We start from the raw sequence: 16,162 nt of genomic DNA, 5'->3' as shown, positions 1-16,162 counted from the left end.
AGCTAGGTTGGCTTTTACTGGTAAGCCTCCTGATGTGTGTGTGTACTTACTTAGGAGTGTGTACACAGACACAAACACACACACAGGAAATGAAGAAAAGTCTGTGTATGTCATATAGTTAATATTACATAGTTTTATTGGTATTGTTTTTCTATCTTATGTGACTATCTTAATTACTAAAATAAATTACTAAAATAAAATTTAAATCACATACTATATGTAACATCTAAAACAAGAAAATGCAATGACTCTTAAGTACTAAAAACTCATTCCATTAGGAACTTATTACTTTATAGTTGTATATTTTAATGCTCTACAAGTTAATAGAATTTAAAAAGTAATCATTGAAGAAATATATGTTGAGGGAATATAGAAACAACTGCAGGAAGAATTCACCTGTTTACTCAGACACTTCTGGAATTCATTTGGAACTATTTAACCAGGCTGCAAGTCTTTTAAAGAGTCTCTTTATGGGTAAACTTGATTTAAATTTTGAATAAAACAGCATTAGTAGGATGGCAAGATGGCACAGCAGTAAAGGTCCTTTCTATCAAGATCAGGGCTGACCTCTGTTCCTCCTGGTTCTACCTCCCTGGGATTATAAGCATATACCACAATGATCAGCTTTATGTGCTGCTGGAGATAGAACCCAGGACATTATTCATGCTAGACGAGCACTCTGCCAGCTGCGTTACATCCCTATTTACTGTTGTAGAGCAGTACCTTATTTCCTTAACTATCTTCATATTGCAAAACTTTATTACAAATTTAAGATCTGGGGAAGTCCCTGATCCTACCCAAAGCATTAACAACCGTGGAGAGCATGACATGTTGTTCTTTTAAAAGATCCCATTGAAAGGAGTAAGTAGTGGCATTTCTGGGCTCATCTGCACCCCTGAGGGAGTGAACCCTCACATAGCTCTGGATCTGAGTAGTTACTGTACCATCCAGTAGTTAAATCTTCAATCCCACTCAACAGGAAGGAAGAACACTTTTACGGTCCAGCTAGGGTAAACTTTCTCTCCAGAAACATGCCTTGCTTATCCTTCATGTATTAAAATTTCCATGACAGCAAACATTTTTGTTCCACTGTGCTTCTAGGGTCACGTTTAGTGCCTCTTCCTCTTTCCTTTTCATCACAAAGTGGAAACCTTCTTTGAATGCAGAAGTGAACTCTCACTTCACTTTTGTGTGGTTATGTGTGGTTGACCTTTCAATGAGAGTAGCTAATGGGTAGTCATTAACCCCGGTGCCACAGAAGTTAGACTAATGGAACCCAAAAGCCCTGCTCAGCAGAGGAGATAGGGTAGGCAGATCATCGGAAGAGTTCCTTTGTCAGAGAGTCTAGGTTACCCACTATGCACAACCTTTCCACTCTGACCTGGGGTAAGGCTATACACTACAGGTTATAGCAGATGCGTCAAGGACAGGATCTGACAGGGAAAGCATGAAGAGCCTTCCTCATAACCAGAGATCTATCCAAAGGCTCACAGGGTCTCATGCTGAACTTGGAGCTTGCAGATTTGGGCTGTGTCTGTGCTGGGATTACAGGCATGTGCTGTCTGTCATGCTTAGCTTATTTTTATGTGGGTACTGGGAACTGAATCTGGGCCCCTCTGCTTGCAAGCACAGTGCCGATTAAATCATCTCTCCAGCCTTGGTATTATTTCTTTGATCAACAAGCTTCGTTAAAAATAACATTACATGTTATCAAACATTCAATTGACTCCCAAAGACAGAGATACGGAGACAGCTCAAAAGGACACTGCAGGGGAGAAAACAACTACTGAGAGTGTGAGGCCAACTGGGCTACTTTGCAAGAGTCCCCAACAAAAACCCAAAAGAACAAAACAAAAATCAGTGGAATAAGAAAAATGGAGAGAGAGAAAAAAAAATCCCCGCTGAAAGGAAGTCAGAAGTACGAGGAGCAGAAGAGCAGACTGGGGAAGTCTGAGGATAGAGCACAGATGGACACAAGCTGATACCACAAGCAACTAAATTAAGACACAGGGAGAAGATTTCCCTAAATGGGTTTTCTCAGAAGAGGATCAGAACAGCTCAGGGACAGGCCACGGGCTGTTGCTGGGACAATGAAAGGACAATGAACAGCTGCCACCAGACCTCTGCTCGATGCACCTGCCTCTGGAATGTGCCCATGGATTAAGATGGTGAGGCTGTGACTCATGGGAGAAGTTCAGCCCAGGGAGTCTCCCATAGTGGGTGCCAGGGCTGCCACAGGGAGGTTCCCTGTTGTGGATCTCTATTCCCTCTCAGCAACTGAGAAATGAGGCCTCTATGGTCAGAATCTATGTTCACTGCCAGGAAAGGAGCTTCTTACTTTAGCTAAAGAAGCATGCTAGCTACCAGAATTTTCAAATTCTAAGTCTTCCAGTACATATTGAGAGACAGTAAAAATTTACCACTCAAGTAATGTCAACAGCAGCAAAGAGAGGACAGACAAATTTATTAATGAAAGAAACTTAGAAAAAAAAAGTACTAGTACGAAATGGAGCGACCGTGAAGTAGCTACAATAAATGATCCTTATCCAGTATCTGGAGTCTCACAGATCCCTAAGCCAGTATGCGTAGGTGCTACTGTTTTGTTTTTTTTTTTAATATTTTTATTTTCTATATTCTTTGTTTACATTCCAAATGATTTCCCCTTTCCCAGATCCCCCCTCCCCATATGTCCCATAAACCTTCTTCTCTCCATCCATTCTCCAATCACCTCCCTCCTTTTTCTCTGTCCTTATATTCCCCTCCAATGCTAGATCAATCCTTTCAAGGATCAGGACCCTCTCCATACTTCTTCATGGGAGTCATTTGTTATGTGATTTGTGCCTTGGGTATTCAGAGCTTCTGGGCTAATTAATATCCACTTATCAGAGATTGCATTCCATGTGTATTCTTTTGTGATTGGGTTACCTCACTTAGGATGATATTTTCCAGATCAAACCATTTGCCTAAAAATTGTGTGAATTCATTGTTTCTAAGTGCTGAGTAGTATTCCATTGTGTAAATATACCACATTTTCTGTATCCATTCCTCCATTGAGGGGCATCTGGGTTCTTTCCAGCTTCTGGCTATTATAAATAAGGCTGCTATGAACATAATGGAGCATATGTCTTTATTGCATGCCGGGGAATCCTTTGGGTATATACCCAGGAGAGGTATAGCAGGGTCCTCCGGAAGTGTCATGTCCAGTTTTCTGAGGAACTGCCAGACTGATTTCCAAAGTGGTCGTACCATCTTACAGCTCCTCCAGCAGTGGAGGAGTGTTCCTCTTTCTCCACATCCTCGCCAATACCTGCTGTCTCCTAAGTTTTTGACCTTAGCCATTCTGACTGGTGTAAGGTGAAATCTCAGGGTTGTTTTGATTTGCATTTCCCTAATGACTAATGATATTGAACACTTCTTAAGGTGCCTCTCGGCCATCCGAATTTCTTCAGGTGAAAATTCTTTGTTTAGATCTGTACCCCACTTTTTAATAGGGTTATTTGGTTTAGGGTGCTACTGTTGAGTGAGCTCTGACGGCTCAGACTGGCAGGCAGAGTGCCCAGGCCTCTTCAGTGTGAACTCAGGACTTTGTTTTCCCATTCTGACACACTTGGGAGAGACACCCCCATTCCTGGGGAGACAAACTCCAGGAGGAGGCTCTGGAGTCAGTGGGAATCTAACCAAGTCCCAAAGCTCTTTGGGGCCAGTAGTGGGACCTAGTATTCAAAGAAGGGAAGCTTCTAAAGTGGGTGTAATCACCCATGAAGGTGACAAGTGCGAGTGGCTCTCAGTGCACTCAGCAGCACTGGACAGCAGGAGCAGACAGGACCCGCAAGAGTCCAGCATGCTGCTACCTCTCCAGACCCATTTGACAGATGCGGGCACGGGAGGGCCTTCTAACAGGAGAAAGGAGAATCTCCAACTCTTCTTTCAAAATAGCTTACTTGCATGTAAGTGAATGCTTGCCTGCATGCGTCTGCTTGCCCGGTGTGTGTGGAGGCCAGAGGAAGGCAGGCATCTGACCCGACACTGGAGTCACTGACTGTTAGAGGCTAGGAACTTGGAGCCTCTGCACGAGCACAAGTGCCCTTCACCACTGAGAAGCCATCCCTTCAGCTCTGACTTCTCCAGTTCTTCGTTATTTTGTAATTTCTCAGTATTTTTAGTACTGTTTTACTTTATTGAAAAAATCTTTACTTCTTTTTCCTCCTGAAATTTACTTAATTTCATTGACATATTTTTTCCTTATTTTATACTTGGCTGTTTCCCAGCAGAGCCTAGGGTTGAAGTGACCCCCCTTGTCAAGGTGGGCACGGCTCCAGAGACCATCCTCCCGCTCACAAAACTTCATTTAACTTTGATCTTCTGTCGTCCCTCTTTCCTGGCTCTCTCTCTTTGACCGGGCTATTTTATTCACCTACCATGAATTCCAAACCTCATAGCTTGTTTTATATTAGTTTGCACTTTCTTCTAGTTACTATGGCTTGTTTTTTCCTTTCTTTCATATTTGGATTTCTTAAACACTTTATGTAAATGAGTGTCTACTACCTCTATTTTCTTTTCTTTTGAAAAGTAGTGTAATCTGCTGGTGACCCTGGAGACAGGGTGCTGCTTGTTGTATTTGTTCTTCCATCACTGTTAGATCCTTTTCATCTTTCTTTAAGTGATACTGGGATAGAAATGAGCAGTTTTGGCTGTTCATTTGATATACTGTGTCATTTTCTTTGTTTTAAAGAGTTTTATTTTATCACTGCTTCCATTGTTTTAGGTGATTTGACTATGACATCTTTTCTGCCTTTTCCACTGTTCATAGCATATGCCATTTCCCCCCTCTCATTTTGGGTCCATCCCACCTGCATTTGGTTTGGTAAATGTCTCCAAGAAAAAGCTGTCTAGGCTTGGTGGGAGGCAGAGGCAGGAGTCTGAGGCCAGTCTGGTCTATAGCAGTAAGGTCCTAGAGTAAGACTGTCTCAGAACCACAAGAGTGAACATGATCAGGCCAATCCTTTCTGCCTTACACACAGAGCTAGGCTAGCTGTAGAGCAGGCCTTCTGTGTTGCTTTCCCACAGAGATAATGGTGCCACATTGTAGTCTGAAAAGAACTGTTTCCCAGATCTAGTCATTCCCCGGGATTTACAGGGAAAGAGTTGGTCTAGTGTCTACTACTGCTACAATAGTTGGAAGCCCTTTAAAAATTATAAAACAGGCTCATTTAGCTCCTTCTAACATTACGTTTGGAAACCAGTTTACTACATGCAGTTCTTATCCCTTTCTCTCTTTTTATCCCTTTCTTTCTTTTTATTTGCTTGTTTGCTTACTTGAAGAAGGTCCTCACTATGTAGCCCTGGCTGTCCTGGAACTCACTGTATAGACCAGGCTGGCCTTGAACTCAGATATCCGGCTCCCTCTGCTTTCTGAGTGCTGGGATTAAAGGAGTGCACCACTGTCTGGCTGTTCTGCTTTCTTTCAAAAGCAGGTCTTTATTAAAGTTGTGATAGTCTCTGGCTCCATCTTCTCCTGTACTGCTCACTGGGCAAGGTCAGTGCAAATTTTCCTAGTTCTAGCAGCCATCGTTGTTGTTGGTCAGATGGCTTTTGCAGACAGTGAAAAGGATCTTCTTTTATATATATATATATGCCTTCTTTCTGGGCATTCAGTGTCTCCTAAGAAAGCCCCTCCATTCTCTCACACTTGACAGAGGAACAGGAGTTCTAATCAATCAATATATAGAATTTTATTTTATCTATTTATTTAGTCCTATATATTACTGTATTCCCAGCTAGTCTAGCCTCTAGAGACTTTCTGTTTTAGTTACAAGAAACATTTATTTATTTATTTATTTATTTATTTATTTATTTATTTATTTATTTGCTTTTTACTTTGTACTCAAAGATGGTAAGACTAGGAAAATTCATTTCTTTGTTAATAAATGGAATGTGAAGCTTGAATTTATGTTCTTGACCTGTCCTTTAGTGGTCTGGCCAACTGAAATACTGATTACAAATGTGTCAACAAGACAACTCAGTCTTCTTTGCAGCTGCCTGAAGTCCTGGGGGATTTCCAGGATTGGGTCCTGACTTCTGAAAGTTCCAGTGAGAAGGAAGGAAGTGAAGACCCGTGTTTGAGACCAAATTAGATAATGGAGAGGATGGAAGGATTCCAGAACATTCCAGAAGCTTCTTTCACTTTCAAGGTCACACAGTGGTATTATCATCAATGATTTTTTTCTAATTTTGAAATTTGATATGTAAAAAAAAAAGACTGACAGTCCAAATTACATGAATTTCAAGTATTACAGTACTAGTCTATTTTATTTAGAAGAATGCTAACCAGAGCTAGAACAGTCCTGACATACTTTAACACCATGGTCTCCTAAATAATATTCCATGGAAAACTCATTCTGTGGGGCAATGTGTAATACTTGAAAAAAGCAATTCTACAATATAGAAAGTTTGGGAAATGCCATTTAAACAAATGTGAATTGTTTTCTCTAATTTAAAAGCAGCTGCAAACTTTAATAGTTAAGTAAAATTTCATCAGGAAATGATGGACATGCAGTTGTTTAGGGTACTTTGAAACAGAATCTTTTCTTTTTAGAATTAGAAGACTAATATTCAGGAGAGAGATTTGAAAAGCAAGCTCTGACCCAATACTGTATTTCTGAGTGTTGTTATGTGTGCTCTGGGTAGGAACACAAACCACTCTCCTTACCACCAACCACACACTGTAACAAGTTACAAAAGGAGGGGGTTATACTGCATTAGAACTGTTCAAGATTGGGCATGCCTATAATCCTAGTTGTGGGAAGTGAAGGTAGGAGGATCAGGACTTCTGAGGCTATCCTCAGCTACGAAAGCAAGTTTGAGACTGCTCTGGAATACATCAGACCCTGGCATCATGAAAAGAAGCTTCTTTTCTTAACAGACAAAAGTGTTCTGCAATAATGGAGGAGACAAAGGGCTAACCCCTGGTTCCTCTAAACACTTAAAGTGACACTGCCCCCAGCACGTACTGTTCAGCCTGGGAGCAGATCTGGCAGTGGTGGGCTGAAGTGAGGCTGGCAGGATCTCCGACTTGATGTTTACACCAGCGACTGCACCATCCATTCTGTCTGTCTCACACAAGCTTGGCAACTGTGCTGCCTTCTCCAGTGTGGGCAATAACTGATCAAACTGGTCAAGATCAGCTGTAAACTAAGAAGAGAAATGAAAGTTAGAAGAAATGTATTTTATGTTTTCATCTGGGAGAATGGAGAAGAAAGGTTTTTCTTCAATTCTAGAAACCAAATATGGCAGAGACTGAATTAAGAAGAGATAGGAGTGGAACATTATTAAAATTACATCATTGTTGCATGCCTTTAATCCTAGCACTTGGGATGCAGAGGCAGGTGGATCTCTGAGTTCAAGCCACCCTGGTCTACAGAGCAAAGTCCAGGACAGCCAGGACTACACAGAGAAACCCTGACATCAAAAAAAAAAATACACACAAACACAAAGAAATGACATGACCTATCTATTCTACTAGGGAAAATATTTACTGTATGAAATAATATATGATAGAATAGAGTAACACAGCCCTTCACAGCTGAATGACACTTGCCCAGTGCAACTTATTCAGACTCTCCATTGGGAGACAAGGTCACACTTAGTATGTGTGCCCAGGCCCTTGGATTTCCTGAAGCAGCTTGATTTTTTCCCTGTCTCTTAAAGTATCTCTCTTCCCTAACACAGTCTATGCCTGGGAAAGGTCTTTGTTTCCCTGGGCTGAGCCACGTCCCTCTCTGTATTTTCAGTATCTCTTTACATGTATGTTCTTGGAAGATAAAGCTATGTCTCAGATTTTTAAAAAAGATTTATTTATTATATGTAAGTACACTGTAGCTGTCTTCAGACACACCAGCAGAGGGTGTCAGATCTTGTTATGGATGGTTGTAAGCAACCATGTGGTTGCTGGGATTTGAACTCAGGACCTTCGGAAGAACAGTCGGTGCTCTTAAGCACTGAGCCATCTCTCCAGCCCGGGAAGGGCCATCTTTTATGACAGTCTTCCACAGTTTATAAGCAATTACTCAATAAACAAATCTGCCCGTTGACTTTCACACCAGCTCCACACCACCCTAAACGTAGATATTTCTAACACTTATGAACAGCTTTTCACATGTTTCAGGACATGCCATGTAAAGGCAGTGACCTGCTACCCAGAATAGCTAAGTCCCTGCCCGAGGCCCTGGAGCCACCTTAGCAGGCCGGCCTGCCTGTGTCCTCACACTTCTCTCTTATTTCATGGACATCAGAGCTACCTCGAATTAGCGGTTACCCAGAGTCCTTTGAAGAACTTCTTTCAAAATGCTTATATTCCTGGATTCTGTCCCAGGATGGTGTTACCAGATGAAGTTGGAAGGCAGGGATGAGGACAGAATATTTTAAAATGTCCTAAGATGTTGTGTGTGGTGGCACAGGCCTTGAACCACAGCAGAGGTAGAGGGATCACTGTGAGTTCAAGGCTAGCCTGGTCTATAGTCTGATCCTATAGCTAATACACGTATATCCTAGAATGGCTTACTTTAAAAGACTGACAATACTCAAACAGTCTTAATATGTAAACTATGGTTCTATAGAAAAACAGAGAGGAAGAGAGGAAGGAAAGAAGGTATCATTTAAAAATGACACAGGGTCATTGTAGCCCCTAGAGTTTTACAAGGAAGGTCTGAGGGCGCTTCATGCTTTCAACTTCTACTTCTGGTTCTCAACCTTCTAATGCTGTGACCCTTTAATATAGTTCCTTGCATTGTGGTGACCCCCAACCATAAAATTATTTTCATTGCTACTTCATAACTGTAATTTTGCTACTGTTATGAATTATAATGTAAAGATCTGATATGCAGACTATCTGGCATATGACCCACAGGTTGAGGATCACGGCTCTGAACTAATTCCTTCGCGCTGAAGGACAGAAATAAGCCCATACAGATCTGGTCTAGGGTAGGAGTAGAAAAGGCCAAACAGAGAAGAAATGAATGCCCATTCAATGAAGCAAGGATTCACCCACCTGGCTCTGGGACTCCAGCTTAACTTCCTCGGGAGCAGGTTTGGTCATTGGGGTTGGGTTTGTGTTACAAGGATCCATCTGTTCTTTCTTCTCCACTTTGACCTTTACATCATCCAGGCTCAGGTTTGGAGTGGACCTTAAATCTTTCTCATCTTTGTCTAAAAGGTAGCGTAGGAGCTGATGGTCTTTCGACTCCTTTTTCTTTGAAGCATCCAGTTCTAGTTTTATGCTGGCACTCCCCTGGGCTTGTCCAGACACTGACACCGCAGTAGAAGCTGACGCACTGTCCTTCTTCTCGGGTTCTACAGATAAAGTGGTGATGTCTGAGGGGCTGCCCTCCTGTAAAAGCCGGTGCAGAATTTTATGCCGCTCAGTCAGAGAGCTGTGGGAAGAGGGACAAGTACCTCCTGAGGGGTTAGAGGAGGCAGAGCTGGAAGTACCAGTGCAAGACAGTACATCTTTGCAGCTTGTGTCTATGTCGGCGTGGCGTAACTGTTGCTCTGCAGTGGTCGTCAATAGCTGTACTAGTTTGTGACTGGTTTGAGAGTATTTACTGTCTCCGTCGGAGAGTCTGTCATTGCTATGCAGAAGTCCTGAGTCCAGAGGCTTGCTGTCGTTAGCACTGTTGTCTGACTGAATCATTTCATTTAAAATGGATGCAATCTCTTTGCTATCTTTGGACTCAGCTTTAGCTGGTTGCATACTTAATCTGCTAGGTGAATTCTGTGAGCTCATCTGCCGGAGGACTGGAGAACCAGCAGAGAAGCCGACAGAATTATTGGGTCCTTCATTCATACCTTGTAAAGATGTTACTGGGATATTTGAATAGGATCGGTTATTATTATTACAGGCACCACTAGAAATGCCAACTGGGGAGCTTAATGTTGGAATATTTGGAGGAAATGAATTGTTTGACATCCTGGCCCTTGTTGCCAAGCCAGAATTAGCTTGTCTCCTCGGAGACATGAACTGTGCGAGGGAAATTCCTGTACCTTCCATAGAAGAATTATTGAGGTTTAAAGAGGGATTACTGCTCTGGGAACCTGCCTGTCCCTGGTTTAAGGCAACATTGGCTACAATCTGATTTCCAGGTGAACATCCAAAGTTCCCTTGGTTGTTGCTAGAGTTACTATGACTGCTGCTGCTGCTGAGGTCTGAGCTCTGTTGGCGGTTTACTCTGGCAGAGCCCATGTTGTTGTTGGGTGGTGGCAACGTGGATGAACGGGTCACACCATGGGCTGGAGAGATACCAGGATTGACTGAGGGGTTTATTCGGGGAATTGACATTCCAGAATTAGTGTCATCTTGAGGAGAAAGCCCACTGTGCTCCCTAGGGAAAAAAAATACATCATTATGCAATTATTTAAATCTGTTTTTATTACATTTTCATGATGATATTATAAGAAAGGACATTAGCCTCATTAATGTTCCAAACTATCAAGTAGACAGTTTCTGTATCACCCTAAATTAAGGAAATCAGGGACCTGCCGTTACCACTGGGAAAGGGTAGCACCACCTCCTAGGAAGTGGCACCTAGAGACTTGCATCATTGACAGTTTCAGTGGTGTGAGGAATAAATTGGTGTTGGGAAAATATGCAATAGATATACTAAGAAACTTTTCTAAAATTAATATAAACAATGATTATTGCAGTAATAATTTAATTTGAAGGAGAAACTTCCCACACCTTTATTTAGAAAGCATTTTATTTATGATTCTCCTGTTACAGCTTTTAAGTATTTCAACTCCAAAGAGGAAGACTGGGTAAGGAAAATACTGTGTTGCTGATGCAAAAATTAAAGAGGGTGATATGTAGACATAGCAGATGTTTTTGAAGAGAAATCACAATATGAAAAAGAGAACTGTGCTAATTCCACTCACAAGAAATATTTCAACTAAAACTAGAAGAAGCCAGAATATTGAACTCAGGTTTAACTGAGCTCGTTACTCAAATGTGTAACTATGACAGCAGATTTGTGACTGGCATTACCATGTTCCAATATGCAAAACATCAGATGGAAAAAAGATGAAGTGAGGGGGAAATGTCTTTGTTTTCAATGCTAAATTATATTTGCTTATAACTTAACTTTTTAACATACAATAGCATAAAAGAATAATTTCATGAATTTGCTATGTGTATCAGTATAAATCTTACTTGGAGATAAGGGAAAAAACTAGAAATAATACTGAAAGACTTCAAGTTGAGAGTTTATGAGCAAGGCTTCTATAATAAACTGTCAACTTGAACTCAAGGGCCATAAATGTCCTAATAAATGCACATTTAAAAATAAAATAACAATGTTATCAACTCCAAAGTCTCTTCTAAGAATGTAAGTGCTTATAGAGAATGTTGTAAATTTTTAGACACCATTTTGTTTTCACCCCCTAAAAAAATGATTTTTCAGTCCCACCTTTACTGTCTCCCTTTATGAGAAACAAAGCTATTTGGTAACAAAAACTCTAAAATCCAATGTGGATATACTAATAGATAATTAATATTAATTATGGACACACTCATCAAACTATTCTTATGCTAACTTAGAATTTCTCTCCAAATAAATAGTACCTGTCGATGATATGAATTCCCATGATGAAAGGCTGCATGTCAGGACTTTGAGGGTAGCAAAGTTTACACTTGGTGTGGGCGCTAAGCATTGTCCCATCATTCAATATGAATCTATAGGATGGGCTGGAGGCAGTGCCACGAGTCATCACTGTGTCAAACAAAAGAAAAACCTAGTTAAAATTCTGACACTTGAACATGGGGCAAAGGAGAGTTACCAAGTCTTAATTCTACCGAGAACCTCATTGAAAATGCCCTCTCAATTGCTGCCTTCTCTGACTCAAAGAACAGTTCAGAGATTTGGGGAAGGGGGATTCCAGCTAAAATATACCACTTGACAGATTTTAACAGTCTGATTTGAATGGCTGCCTCCTGACATAAGCTAGGGCTGTGACAAACACTAATCTAATAAAATCTTAAATCTTTCTCTATAATGGGCAAGTTATTCACATTTATTGTCTCCATTCAAGATACTGGGAAGCGCTCTCCTGCCTTTTGCCTTCAGTGTTATTGTTAACAAGATTTCTTTTATTATCTTTGGCTGGCTGATGGTTTAAATTATAGTTCTATTGATATAGATATAGTTCTATTGATATAGATATAGTGATATAGTTCATATGCCATGAAACCCACCCTCTCTGTTTTAAGTGGTTTGCAGAGTTCTTTGAGGAAATCGAGTCCCTCAGATCCCCTCTGACAAACTATTACACACATCTATATTATTACTATTACACACATCTATATTATTTTAATGTTATAATATTTGAAGTTTAATGAACAAATTAAAATAAAACAAATGCCTACTAGTAAGGAACAAAACCTAGGTTGTCAGTTACATTACTTTACAAATAATATCACTTAACCTCTGTCTTAAACAGCAGGCAAGAATATAATCCCCGAGGTAAGTGCTTGTGAACTGGGCAGGGACTGTGAAGGACTGAAATGTCACTGATGTTTTAGTAACACCATAGAATTCTATCTTGAGGTCTTCTACACTTGGCAATAGAAAAATGAAAAAAAAGATGGAACCCATCAAAATACAAGAACTACTATCACAAATGCCTATTAAAGTTTAGCTTGTAAGAAAGATGCTGAAGACATTCTACGTTTTGAGATAAAGACTCTGTATATAGCCCAGGCTTGTCATATAGCTCTAAGTTGGCCCCAAACATACACTCTCCTTGCTCAGCCTGCTAAGAGCTAAGATTAAAAAACCTGTGCTCGTCTACCTGCTCAATGACATTTTAAATATCACATAGGAGAGATTTAAAATGGTTAATGAATATTTTCTCAAGCCACATGCTACTCAAGAAAGAAGAAGCTATGTTCTCTGATCTCCGGTATCCAGCTCCAACTACGGGGGAGGATGTTGTTAATGGCAGTAAGATAATCTGTCTCAGGCGCAGAACGAGGATGCCAACTGCACTTCCAGTCACTGCCATGCTTGCCAAATGCAGTGCATGGAGAAATTAGTATTTAATAAGATAATAAAGGATCAAAAGAATCTTTAATGGACACCTGATAATTTCTGTGGAAAGTATAGGCAAATTTTTGCTACAATGAATCCTAAAATTATGTTAACAATCTAAACTGTTTATATCTTTAAATAATATATATTTATAATAACACAACTTCAACAGAAAAGTGGCATTATACAATGCATTATTAACATAAGATTTTAAAGGGCCAGAGAAAACAAATAACAAATCTTACACGACTTTAATTACTCTGTTTTACCCACCTATGTTGTTCATTTTCCAAGTCTCCTTATTACACAGGGGACAGCAGTCGCCTTACAGAGCTGCCCTGCTCATCCGAGCAGCATGAGCCCACGTGTGGCCCACGTGAAAGGAGCTATGACAGTCACTTCCTCAGTCACACTACCTACACTTTCAGTGCTTGATGCCCACATGGAATTAGTGGCGATAATGCTGACTTCTTTCATTTTCTTTTTTTCCCTTTTTTTATTAATCATTTTTTATTATATATTTTTATTTTCTATAATCTTTGTTTACATTCCAAATGATTTCCCCTTTCCCAGTTCCCCCTCCCCCATATGTCCCATAAACCTTCTTTTCATTTTCAACACTGTTCCTTCTTCAAAAATGTCCGTCCAAGCGCCTTTTAGAAACCATGCCTCATTAGCTAGCATGAGGCTGATGTCTAGCCTGCCTTGCTCTCTACCCTCCTCTGACCTTTATTTTATACTATGCTCTGCAATAAAGTTACCCGGTAAGGAAGTGCTGGGGTGGAGCTTCAGTCTGAAGCTTATGTGTGGAACTAGGCTGATACTGGGATGTGATCGAATGCTCTTTCAATCTTAGGTATGTTTTCAACCATTTATGCCTCAATTTATGTTTTTACTCTTATTGGAATCAAGACTTAATTTTATAAAGGACATTAAGAGGAAATTCCTTATTGATCACTAATTATAAATGAGAAACAACCAGAAACTTGGAATAACATGGGATCCTTAGGGTATTTGATATGGATTATTGAAACAATCTTTGATTTATTAGGCTACATAAACTTGTAAGATTGTAGCTAAAGTTGTAAAAACATTTAAAATTTGGATAATAATTTAAATATTATTATTATAGATGATAATGTATGGATTACAACTCACTGAGAATTATTCTTTGAAATGAGAGAAAAAGTAATTATTTAATATAGCAAAGCTTTCTTTCTTTTCTCCCTGGTAATGGGGATCCAGCTCAGATATCAAACACGAGAGGCAAATAAATACTCTAAGCTATAAAACCCCTAGTTCTTAAACCTGCAACTTATTAAAATTTGACTTTCTAGTTAATTAGAATTCTGATGCCTTTTGGTCATGAGTGGGTACTAAACAGGAAGTCACCATGAACAAGAAAGTCGTAAAGCTAGGAGTCAGAGTGACACACGACTTCTGCTCTGTATAAGTCTATAATTTATTGGGAATCAACCTCATGCTTGTTTCTCACCACTAAAATGGAGCTGGTGATGTCATGAGGCGCTATCTGGTGAGGATGCTAGTCCACAATAGGGTCTGAGTGATTACTTCCTACATTGCCAACAAAGGAAAACAAGCAGTTTCCAGAGTACAAATGGACAAGTAACACACATTTAAGCAATTCTTAACCTTTATATTAACATATCCCGGAGGTATACTCCACTGATATTTTGGATTAAGGGTAAGGTAGCCGCCATAGCTCACTACAGACATGACTGCATAAACATTTATTCTGTATACCATAGAGTCCCTTTAATTGGGTTTTAGGGTCAGGGTTGGAATTACATTTTTACCCTAGGTGTCCTGGTCTTGCTTCTGATCAAAGTTTTTGCCAGCTACTCAGCAAATATTTTGATCTCTGACTTCCTTTTTCCTTTTAAAATTTATTTTGAGATAGGCTCTTACTAAGAAGCTCAAGCTGACTCAAACTCACCATCTTCCTTCCTCAGCCTCTCAAATGCTAAGACACACCCCAGCTGTGTGAGCAAGCCCAGCCTAAGTCCTGATGCCTGTCTCCCTTTAAAGCATTCCGCTAAATCTTTAACTCCACAACTGTCTTTGATTGTTTCATTTCTTCTCAGAAAAGGCCTCAAGTAAGCAAAAACAATCAATCAAACTTTCCCTGGTCAGACCAACTGTAGGAGTACAGCTATTTAAGAACTTGATCTTCCCTAAAGCACCAGGGGCTTTCTGGAAGCCAACCAAGTGAGCAGGTAGCAAAGTGTGGCAGCACCTGACTGACTGACTGTGTCCCTAAACAGAAGAGTAAACAAAACAAGGCAGGGCAGAGGCTGCTGTGAGAAAAGCAAGGAATTACTCCCCGATGGATGTTAGCGCTCTCTCCTCCTCCTGATAGTCTTTTAAAGTTACCAATAAAGAAGAAATTCTGTTCAGTTCATCAAACTTTCTATAGGGTTAATATTTTAAATATTTTCAATAAAGTTTGAAATAAAAAAGATTTTTGGTCATCTGAACTTTGATATTAACTACATAAACTCAAATAACATTTTGGGTAATCATTAATGTGGGCATTTAATGTTTCATGGCAATACTTCTAAACTTCTTGATACTATTAATCCTACCAATTCCACGTGTGATGTATGGATATTGGTGTGTTATTTTACATATACAGACATACACACACACACACACACACACACACACACACACACATACAATTGCTGAATTTTTTTTGAGACAGGATCTCATTCTGTAGCCCAGGCAAGCCTGGAACTCACTATGTAGCTCAGGCTAGCCTCAAACTTGTGACAATCCCCTTTTCTTAGTCTCTTACATGCTAGAATTACAGGCATGAGTTACCAATCCTAGTGCTTTATTTTATAAGTATAAAATTATGGTAACAAAAAATGACCAATGAATAAATAAAGATAAAGCTATCTTTAATCCTATTATTGAGGTAAAATTAACATTTCATTAATATAGAACTGGAAAGGCATGTAAGAGTGAGATTATATATATATATATATATATATATATATATATATATATATATATATATATTTTTTTTTTTTTTTTTTTTTTTTTTGCTTAGCCTTTTTCAT

General features: G+C 39.8%; 1 protein-coding gene across 6 annotated transcripts in view; it reads right to left on the bottom strand.

The window, feature by feature from the left end:
* Nucleotides 1-16,162, bottom strand: part of Ncoa1 (nuclear receptor coactivator 1) — a 213,475-nt gene that overhangs the window by 30,977 nt on the left and 166,336 nt on the right. For all 6 annotated transcript variants that reach the window (XM_052186173.1, XM_052186176.1, XM_052186177.1 and 3 more), the window contains 3 exons: nucleotides 11,612-11,759; nucleotides 9,047-10,376; nucleotides 7,011-7,191 (listed from right to left, as the gene is read on the bottom strand). In XM_052186173.1, the coding sequence (XP_052042133.1) occupies nucleotides 7,011-7,191; nucleotides 9,047-10,376; nucleotides 11,612-11,759 (1,659 nt within the window). The remainder of the gene's footprint in view (nucleotides 1-7,010; nucleotides 7,192-9,046; nucleotides 10,377-11,611; nucleotides 11,760-16,162) is intronic.

Source organism: Apodemus sylvaticus, chromosome 6 (assembly GCF_947179515.1).
Source record: "Apodemus sylvaticus chromosome 6, mApoSyl1.1, whole genome shotgun sequence".
Lineage (NCBI taxonomy): Eukaryota > Metazoa > Chordata > Mammalia > Rodentia > Muridae > Apodemus > Apodemus sylvaticus.
The sequence above is the reverse complement of the archived record's forward strand: the minus strand, read 5'-3'. Positions and strand labels throughout refer to the sequence as shown.